At 50.7% G+C, this 9980-nt stretch overlaps 1 protein-coding gene across 2 annotated transcripts; it reads right to left on the bottom strand.

Annotated features, from left to right (window-relative positions):
* Nucleotides 1-2033: 2033 nt before the first annotated feature.
* On the bottom strand, nt 2034-8697 carry MLN (motilin). 2 transcript variants are annotated; one of them, XM_083812252.1, is made up of 5 exons: nt 8568-8697; nt 6396-6521; nt 4945-5049; nt 3443-3551; nt 2034-2750 (listed from the first exon to the last, which is right to left on the bottom strand). In XM_083812252.1, the coding sequence occupies exons 2-5, from the start codon at nt 6510-6512 to the stop codon at nt 2725-2727; spliced, it is 357 nt and encodes a 118-aa protein (XP_083668378.1). In that variant the 5' UTR covers nt 6513-6521; nt 8568-8697; the 3' UTR covers nt 2034-2724. The 2 variants fall into 2 exon arrangements, with proteins under 2 accessions (XP_083668378.1, XP_083668379.1); XM_083812253.1 differs by having other exon boundaries at nt 2035-2654.
* Between the last annotated feature and the right edge of the window lie 1283 nt (nt 8698-9980).

Genomic DNA, 9980 nt, shown 5'->3' with positions numbered 1-9980 from the left:
AACGGGAAGAGCAGGCGTGCCATGCTGTCTGCTTCTCCTCCTGAAGCACCAAGACAGGAGTGGTATAAGCAGAGGGGTAGAAATAGATCTGCACCATCTTTACCCGGTGCCTGGAGGGGAGCATGCTGCATTCCCAAAAGCACGTCAGCAGATGACTGCCCACCCCTGACAGAGGGGCTGCCAGAGAAACCGCCATCCCACCCCCACCTCTTATCCCATGGTATTTGGGCGACGGTCCTGCATATGCCACTAGGGGAAGTGTCAAATCTTACTTGGGAGCCGACTGTGCCGATTTAACACCCTGTCACTCACAGCCACGGCACAGGTGTGACCCAAGAACACCACTTCTTGTCCTCCTCGTATGTCGTGTCCTCAGCCTGCCGAGCTTAGGTTAGAAAGGGGGTGCCACTTTCATCCTTTTCTCTCGTCCTCCTCCTTTCCAGCCTCTCTTCCCTCAGCTGTTCGTGCTGCCATGGAATCTGTTTGGTTTCTGGAGCAGCAACATCTTCCTACCTGCTTGCAGGCGTGGACTTCAGCGCTGCTGGCTGAGCCATGACAAAGCAGCCTGGTGGGGGCACTGTGCATACAGATGTGTCCTGCGACTTGGAACCCCTTTTTCGTCTTAACCAGATACATCCCTGACTGCAGGAGTCACATCTGGGAGGGTGGTTGGGGTGAATATCTGCTTTGTTCCCACTACTCAAGCCTGCAAGTTGGAGGGAATTTTATTCCGAAAGCTGAAGGCCCCCTTGCACTTCGGTGCACGTTTGGACAGTATGGTTACTGCTGCAGAACAAGAGAGAGGGTTCATATGGTTATTGTCGCAAGCAGCCACGCATCCCACAGCTCATTTATACCTCGGTCAGCTGGGAACAGGGCACAACCAAGGACTGGGGTGAAAGCAGAGCTTGCTGCTGCAGCCCAGCAATGGCTTGTGTGGGTCAAAATGGAAGAGCAGAGGGAGACATCCCAGTAAAGGCTCATTTGTGGATCTCCTTATAGAAGTCTCTGCAGCATCAATCTGCTGGGAAACGGTCCAGGAAGCAAATCCCAGAGGCTGACGCTCACTTTCTTATTTACTTTTGCCACTATTTACTTTTTTTGCCACTGGGCAACATCCCTTCCTACACAGCATGGGGAGCCAGGAAATCCCCTCAGTGAAAGAGCAGGGCAAGAGGGATGCTGGAGAGACAGCTCCAACCTGCAGTAGTGCTTCTGTAGGGATTTAAGGAGCAGCTTGCACTTCAGGTGGAAACTATCCTTGGTTGTTGTTTTTTTTTCCCCCTTGGCAGGGCAAAATTAAGCCTAGGGTAAGCATTTAGGTCTTTCAGAAGTAATGAGTGCCCCTTCAAAGCAAACAGCCTCGTCTCTGATCTTGCTGGGCACTGGTGTAAACACAGTGCAGCTCCTCCAGTGATTTCCATGACAGATTTCCCATGGGTATCGCTCCGCTGCAGACTGATTTGCACTGGCTGAGCTCCGAGCCCAGCAAGACGTGCAGTCGCTTTTATTTTCAGCCTAATGGAATGTATTATTTTCCTCCTGCTCAGACTCCTTTATAGTGATTCCATAGCTCAACCTGCCTCAGCAATAATCCCTGCAAACTTCCAGTTACACCGAGCTGATCAGTCTATTCAATAGGAGTATACCTTCGAATCAAATATTAAAACCGGAATCCACTCTGTGCTGGATGTTGCATTATACATCGGGAGATTTCATTTCTCCGAAGGGATAGCTTGCAGCAGACAGTGCACTGAGGAGTTAGAAGCATGTATGTGTTATTCTAGCACAAACACAGCTATTTAAATGAGCCTCAGTAAGAACAGAATTTGCGTTAGGTTGGGAGGATAAAATTGGATTGAATTCGGATATATTCACATATGTACCATTCATCTCATCAGCCCTTACTTTACATATGTTGGATTTCCTGCTGCCAGTAGAGAGGAGCAGCTCTAAAATAAGCCAAAGGTATGTAAATGGAGAGCAATATGTTCAAGTGGAATTACGATGTCACCTCGAGGTTTGTTTGAGAGCCAGAAATCGGGCCAGAGCTCTGTGTCGTTTCACACTGTGTCTGTTCACATCATAGCTACGGGTGAGGTGTTCCCTGCGATGCTGTTTAGATGCGTGTAGCCTGGCTGAGCAACAGGGAGTTAAGATTGCAGGTAGAAACTGCACTTCAGGACTCTGGCGTTCTCCCAGCCGTGTAGGAGAGTGCCCTGCCGTGTCCGGAGCATGGGGCTGGGTGGGAACGCATACCCAAGCTCCTCAGCCTGTGCTTCTGTCCCTGGTTTGTCCCTGTAAATGTTCCTCAGTTTCCCTCTTTGCCAAAAGGGAAGGTTAAAACCTATTAGTCCACGAAGATTAATTACTCATGTGCTGCAGCATGCTTTGTACTTCTCAGAAGGACGTGATTTCTCCAGAACTGGAAACCCTCCCTCTCGTCTTTCCCACACTTGCTGCTTGCCATCTGGCTGAGAGGCACGCAGGAAAAAAAAAGGCACAAATCCTCCATTTAATTATACTGCGCATTTTATTATCTCACCTCAGATTTTGTTGTTAATCTCTTTTACAGATTTCGTTTGCATAAGTGGAGTCTTTTAGCTTTAGCAAGCTGCATCGCTTTCTCTTCTGATGCTGCAGATATCAGTCAGCTAAAAAGCAAAGAGAGGAAAGAACAAGTGTCCGTAAATTTATCATTCAGTCTTTCCCAGGCTTTCTATATCATTTTCTCCTCCTCAGCTCCTCACCTGAAAAACAAGGAGGCTGAAATCAGCACAGGCCAAAGTAAAATAACTCCCCCAGGGATAACAGGGACTCTGTTGTCTGGGGTATTTAATCCCAAATCAGACAAATGTTCAGTGATAACACTAGTGAGAATCATTCCATCACTCCTGAAGGCTGGAACAGCTGCATCCCCCCCAGCCCCTGCATTTTTCAATTCCCACACACTAAGAAAATCCCAGGGCTGGATTTGTTAGCACTCAAGACCTTGAGCTGCAGCCAGTTCACCCAGTGTTAAGCCCCAGTGCAGGGAGCAAGGTGTTCACACCTGGCTGTGGGTGCCGAAGTGCCTCACATTTTGCATTATAATGCAGTTAGCATTATAAGTGGTGTTGGAAATTGCACCCTAAAGACTGAGGGCTTTCAGGCAGGACTAGGGAGGTGGGAAGCAGGGCTGGGGAGAGCTGCTGGGAAGTGTTGCAATGCTGCTAACAGTCACCAGCAGCTCTGGGGCCCAGACAGCACCCTAAGAGAGCGTATCACCTTCCCAGAAGGGAGCTGCGTGCATGCGGGTGGGTGGGGTATCTGAGGACTCTGTGAAGCGAGCAAACAGGACACAAAAGCCCTTCTGAGGAATATAAATATCTCGGTGACGATGAGCTGCTGAGAGGAGGGAAAGGCAGAATTCCCAAGGCAGGAATCAACCTTCTGACAGTACCGTCTGGGGTGTCCTGTAGCACCTCCGCGAGCAGTTTCTCCAGGACATCTTGGTATTTTTCCAGCTGCCTCGAGATGAGCCACATCCCGGCTTTAACAGGAACAGCTAGCTGTGGAGGAAGCAGGAAAATCAGGAGAAGCTGAGGGGAGCAGAGGCAGGCAGGTTGGGGTGCTTCAACCCCACTTTGCTCAAATCAGTAAAGGGTCTAAGGCTGGTGTGAGATGATCCTTGCGTGGGGAAAAGCAACGTTAAGTCAGCCCCACATACTGCAGTGCAACCTTGTGCCGGTGGAAATGCCAATGTTTTCACGCGTTGGAGCATCTAAGGTCTGACTCAGAAATACAGAGAAAGGCACCTACCGGCAACAGAGGCTGCAAAGAAAAATCATTTCTGCACCTTAAAATCCACCACTATCTCATACCTTGACCCTTCGAGACAGCAGCTTTACTGATGCTGGCGAAGCATCCTGCCTTGGAAAGGGCTGAGGACAAGACATCGCCCTGCCTCCAGCCTGGCTTTGAGCTGTGGCTCGGATGTGCTGGAGGCAAACAGAGCTGCTCCACTCCCGGCTGGAGGCACGGGAGGGCTTGTGGCTGCAGCGTCTGGGGAGCGTCGGACATGGGATGTGCCAGCTGTTTAATGCTTTGAACTGCAAATCCTTGCAGTTTAAATCCGGTTATTGATCATCGGTGTACCGCATTTATGAGAGCAGTTGCACATCGACCTGCGTCTTGGCCAAACTCCAGGCTGGCCCCGCTGCCCGTCCTGCCGCCTGGGCTAGACCTGAAAGCTCCTTTGGCTGGCAGAAGGCAGCCGCGCTGAGCACAGGAGTGGCTGCATTGACCGGGCAAAGGGCTCCCCGTATTCAAGTGGAAAAGTGCAATTTTCGGACTTAGCTAACCAAGTAAGCATGCCTTTGAGGGCTTAGACTGGCACTTAAATCCCTAAAATTGCCAATTTTCTGCTCTGTATACAGGCTTTGGGGGGGTGCAGCTGTACGGGCCCAACTTTATAAATAAGATCCTGGCGGTGCAGAGGACTGAGATGGGAGGTGAGTGACACCAGACAGCTGATCCGGAGCTGCCTGAAAGAGTGACAAGTTAAAACCAGACCTGAAGCAGAGCTGCAAATTACTGCCTTGCAGTTGGCTGGCGTTCACTGAATGGCAGAGACAGCCCTCATGTTGTTTCCATCTTCCCATGCTAAGGGAGGGGCCAGGCAGGTCTGAGGGGGTGACCAGGCTGCTAAACCTCTGCGATAATTTATGGCTTAGAGGTAAAAACCTTTCTCTGATGCAACCTTGCCTGGTTGCCTGGCAGAGCTGGTAGGAAATGGGCGGTATTGCTTTACACGGGCTGTGAGCTCTCCAATAATGCCCTATGGCTTCTCATGTGGCACCCCCAAGCACCCAGCGGTCACCAGACCCCATGGGACGGCCCTTGGGCTGTCGGTTCTCCCCCACGTGTCCCTACGAGCTCTTAGAGTCGCAGGGTTCAACATACCTGGATCGTCTTGACATCTGCGCCAGCCTGCTCAGAGAGGCCTTCCTCATCCGGCTGCTGCAGAGGGGTCAGGGATTTCTTCTGCTCTCTGTTCCTCTCCTTTTCCTGCAACCCCACAGCAGAGAGCAAAGAGGGCAGTGATGCTGTAAGTCAGCTCCGCACAGGTACCAAACCTGCTCTGCATCACATCGACAGCCAAGGAGCAGGGCAGAAAACCAGAGGGGCTGGAGGTCTAAGAGCTGTCCGCAGCATCCTTCCCCAGGCCCACAGCTCACGGGGAACAGACCCATCAGCTGCGGCAGCCGAGCACACCGGCCTCACACGGCCATTCCAGAGGCCCAGTCCTGGTTCTTTTCTGTCTCAGGGACACTGAAGTCGAACAAAAGCCTGCACAAGCTCATTGCAAATGGAGAGCTCTGTGCAGACAACACACATTGCCAGACTTTCCTGGAAGTCTGTAATGTCAGTTCTTTCCCACTTACAGGGCTAATCTTGGCTACAGGACCCTTCCTTTCTTCCTACCCCAAACAGAAAAGCTGAAGTTTTTTCGGGATATGACCGACACAACAGGATGAAAGATGCAGCGAAGGCTGTGCTCAGCGCCACGCTGACTGCTTGCTGTGCGCTCGCTTTGGTTTGAACACGTGCTCGGAGGAGAAGAGGCAGCCTCTAGAAGAAAGCTAAGACTGATTTCACCCACGTACCTCCAGAAGCCCCTCAATCACCAGCAGACACATAACTAAAAGGGTAACGATGTATGAACCGTCTGGGGACTGTGCGTGGGTCCCCATCTTCTCCTTCAAGGAGGCTGAAGGATGTCTGTGCTCCCCATAAGAAGAAATCACTATCCAGTGAACAAGTAGGTGTTGGAAAAAAAAAGGAAAAGATTCCTCCCCGGTATCAATGGATTGTGTCGTGCGGGGGAAGCTCCCTTCGGCTGTGTTTAAGGAGAAGATGCAGTCTCTGAGGCTGCCTGCCTGACACCTTTCAACAGTATTAGTTTCACATCAAAAGAAAAAACATTCTCTCTGCACATCCCAGAGGTGACAACCATCTGGAGGATGGTTAATTATTTGTTACAACAAAAAGACCCATCAGTATGATGATGGGAGGCTGCAGCTTCTCTGTAGAAATTGCAGCCACTAGCAGGGAGGAAAGAAAAACGAGAGCTGCTAGCAGCAGATGATGTCCCGCACAGGTTTTTTTAGTTTTTATGTGAAGGAGCCCAGGCTCTTCTTCTTTAGTCTCACATCTTGAAAGCGTTCTCTGCCATCTCCTACCACTCTGGGATGAGGAGGGACTGCCACTCTTAGATGTCCTGTCCTAACAGAGGGGGCAGACGATGGGATCAGCGGTGGCATGGTGCACACAGGGCTTGGGAGCAAAGGGAGGAAGAAGCCTTCCCTACGTTTTTCAAGGCTCCTGCCACCGCAGGACGTCTCGTGAGTTACCTGCATCTTTCGGAAGTCGCTCTGGGTGAAAAACGGCACGAAGCCTTCGGTCTGTTCAGCCAGCATAGACACCACGTACACCAGCACCAAACTGGCCACCGCCTTCTTCGAAACCATCGTGAAAGCCTGAACAACACAGGAAGGAGGATGCCGGGGTGATAACAGAGAGGGCCGTTTGACAAGAAATCCCTTCGGCTTTTCGGCAGCTGCAATCTAATTTAGCCACCAGCTAACTAAAGGTATATTTACTCATCCAGTTGCTCCTAAGCTGAGAATAGAAGTGCCTTGGCTGACAGTTCTCCTCTCAAACTATTTCTTGTAAACAGATTTGTTCTCGAGCAATATCTCCTGAGACTGGAAGCCCAGCCCTTCAGTACTGTTAAAGACTCCCTCTGTTCTGCAAGCTTTAGCCCTCCAGCTGGGGTGGTTTAAGACCTGCGCACATCCAGAGCAAAACGCGCCCGTCAATCCCGCTGACAGCAAGGGAGACGGTGATGCTGCGGGAGAGAAAGAACTTACTACAGCTGTTTTGTTAAATTTTGTTTTTATATCCCTCACCCTTGAAAATCTGCACCGATAGACTGAATCCTTTAATAAGCCTCGCTGGGTTCAAGAGAGCTGGGAAGGGCGTTTGCCAGCCCTGCTGCATAAAAGTCTGGTATAAAGGGCTTTAAAAACTACCTTCTGAAGTGATTTAACAGTGACTTTGCATTGGAAGAGAACTTATATAAACATTAAATGCTCTCTTTAAATATTAAAATATTCTCTCTGGACGTGTTTAATGAAGTCTGCTCTCACAGCTTAACTACTCTACCTGGCTGGAGCCTGATCCTTAATTAGCTTCAGAAACCTCTCGGTTTGGACATTATTAAAGAGACATTGTTAGGTCAAATTTGACCCCTAAATTAGATTTCCCATAAATATCAGCTAGTATTGAGCTGGAGGCCAGTGGAAGTTAATAAATATTCCCTTCCTGCAGCACTTGCTGGTCACATCCCCCGGCCGCGTGCCAGGCCAGGGGAGCTCCGATGGCAAGTGAAGGTGGCTGCAGCCCCGCTCCTCTCCCTCGGCACCGCCCTGCACCCAGGAGAGGGCATCTCCTCCCTCACCACCCACAACGGGGCAGAAAACCGTCAGGCACACTCGGAGATCACCCTGGGAGACCTCGCGAAATGGAGCTGTTGCTGGAGTGATCAGAAGGGGAATTTCTCAGGCTCTCCCCTTGTAATACAGCACGTCGATATGCATGTGTGCTGATAATGCGGTGTTATCTCCGTAGCATCAATCTTCTGTGCAGTTTCATTTATTCTAACGCTGCAATGAAATACTGCCACATGCAAAGAAATAAACTCCGTCACCTCCTTCGTCTCGTATTGACTAGCCCTTTGTGAATTGATTCTCTCCCTCTTCCTCCAGAGAAACACCCCCACACGTTACTCCAGTGAAAAAATATCTTTTCTGAATGTCTATTCCTTATTTTGTAGGCAGGACATGTCTGTCAGACCGGAGATCTCCGGCTCAATGCCTCTCCAGGCAGATATGTACCTTGTTGTTTGTGAATTTGCTTCCCAGCTACAAAGAGAAAGCACAAAGCAGGAGGATCCCAAGTTCAGCATCAGCACAACAAAGCACCGAGGTCGCACGAGGCTGGGAGCAGCATTGCCCAGCTTGGCTCATGCCTGTGTAAAATGGGAGTGAAGTGCCAATTTGAGGGCAGGAGGGGTGAACATCCACCAGGTACTGGTGTGACAAGACAGTAGGTTTATCAGCCAGGCTCTGTCTTCCAAAAAAGAAAAATAAATCAAGTTGTTACCATCAATAGGAGCTGTGCAAATGTACTTTTTTTCTTGATCTGTTTAAAGCAGTTTCCCAAGTGCAGAGGGCACCCAGGGCTTGCCACACCTCTGCAGCACTCTCCGGTGCCTGCTGGGTGCTCACGGCAAGCAAGAAGGCAGCAGTTGATGGAATCGATGCTTCAACCGTGTGTTAAGAGCAGAAAGCACCTTTCCCCTTGTTTAAGCATTGATTTTGTTTCCTCCTCCTTTGTCAGAGCTCTCTCACGTTTAGCAATTGCTGCTAAAGCCGATGAGTTCTGGTAACACCAGCACCCACCCGAGCACCCACAGATCACCCCCCTGAGCTGGGGAACGGGAGCACAAACCACACACCTACCTGGTGAGCACAGCCCGGGTGCTGGAGGTCAGACCTCTTCTCGTTCCCTCTCACACCTGGATGCTCCTGCTGTGCTCCCCACCCTTTATATACCCACGCACACAGCTCTGCACACACCGGTGCTCGCTTACTCCCCTGCACAGGTGCCCCCACTCCCAGCAGTGCCGGGGAGCAGCTACCTGGCACGCATGGAAACGAGCATGCCAGATGGGCAGCACCGTTATCTGCATCGGATTTTTAAGAGTTTCTCGTTTCCAGGATGATCCCCTCCCCTCCATCCCCGGGCTGCCATCCAGAGGCTGGCAGCTGTTCTCTGCGCATCCCACAACTGGATAGGGCCCCTAAAGCAGATCGCTGCCTGCCTCAGTTTCCCCATCTATAAGGCGGATAAATTCCTCTCTCTCAGCTTGTCTACATAGCTTGTGAGCCCCCAGGATAATGTCTTTATGATGCAAGTGTATCAGCAGTCAAATGATGCATGCATCGATTGTATTTCTGCTGTCGTGTTAACAAATCACACTAACAACAATAACTATACCAAATGGTGCCAAAACCAGCAGAATGAAGTTTGACCCACTGGCATTATGGAAGCATCCATTCAAGGCAACAAATCCCCCGGCAGGATCTAGAGCTAAATATTAGTATAATAAATAAAACTATATATGCTAAACTTATCACCAAAAGCTTTATAAACTGAGCAGATGAGTGGGGAGATGCCAAGGCAGCCCGGGCTATTTATCTGCCCGTTTTGAGACCTGTGTGGCCCCTGTTACCGTAATAACCACGCATCTCGCAACCCCGGGCACAGCACCACCCCTCAGGGACCAAACCGTGCACTAACATCTCTCTCCAGATAAATGAGGTGCAGAGAGAGCAAGCGATTTGCCTGAGATCTCCCAGGGTTGTCTCTGGAAGCCATCAGACAGGCGCTGAGGCTGGAGGGTTTGGGATCAGGCCAGAAACGTCCCGGTGCTGCTCACAGACCGGCGGCTACACACGAGGAACCCCGAGAGCAAGCAGCCGCAAGCGGGTGAGACGCAGGAGGAAAAAAATGAGGTGGAGAAAGCGGTGAAAGCCTCCTGCATCAAATGGCTTCACGGGGTGTTAGAGCGGGGTTCCTGCCCGGCTGGTTGAGCGCTAAGCACTGGCGCTATTTGCTGGAGACAAGAGGAAAAATGCTACAGCCCAAACCCCTAAAATGACTTTTCTCGCCTATCCGCAACGCAGCTGATCGATGCGGTGTGTACACACCGTACTGCACGGCGCTGCTCGCCAGGCGATTGCTGCTGCCACCGCAGTCAATACTGCTCAATTTGGGCCAAATCCTGCCTTAAAGTTGTGGCAGTCGCCGAGATGCTTCCCAGATCCCTGTGTATTTATTAGTGTTTATCGCTGGGCAGTGAAGTGGTCCTG

This window comes from Anser anser (assembly GCF_964211835.1).
Source record: "Anser anser genome assembly, chromosome: 27".
In the NCBI taxonomy this organism is placed as follows: domain Eukaryota; kingdom Metazoa; phylum Chordata; class Aves; order Anseriformes; family Anatidae; genus Anser; species Anser anser.
Note: the sequence above shows the minus strand (reverse complement) of the source record. Positions and strands in the feature narration are given on the sequence as shown.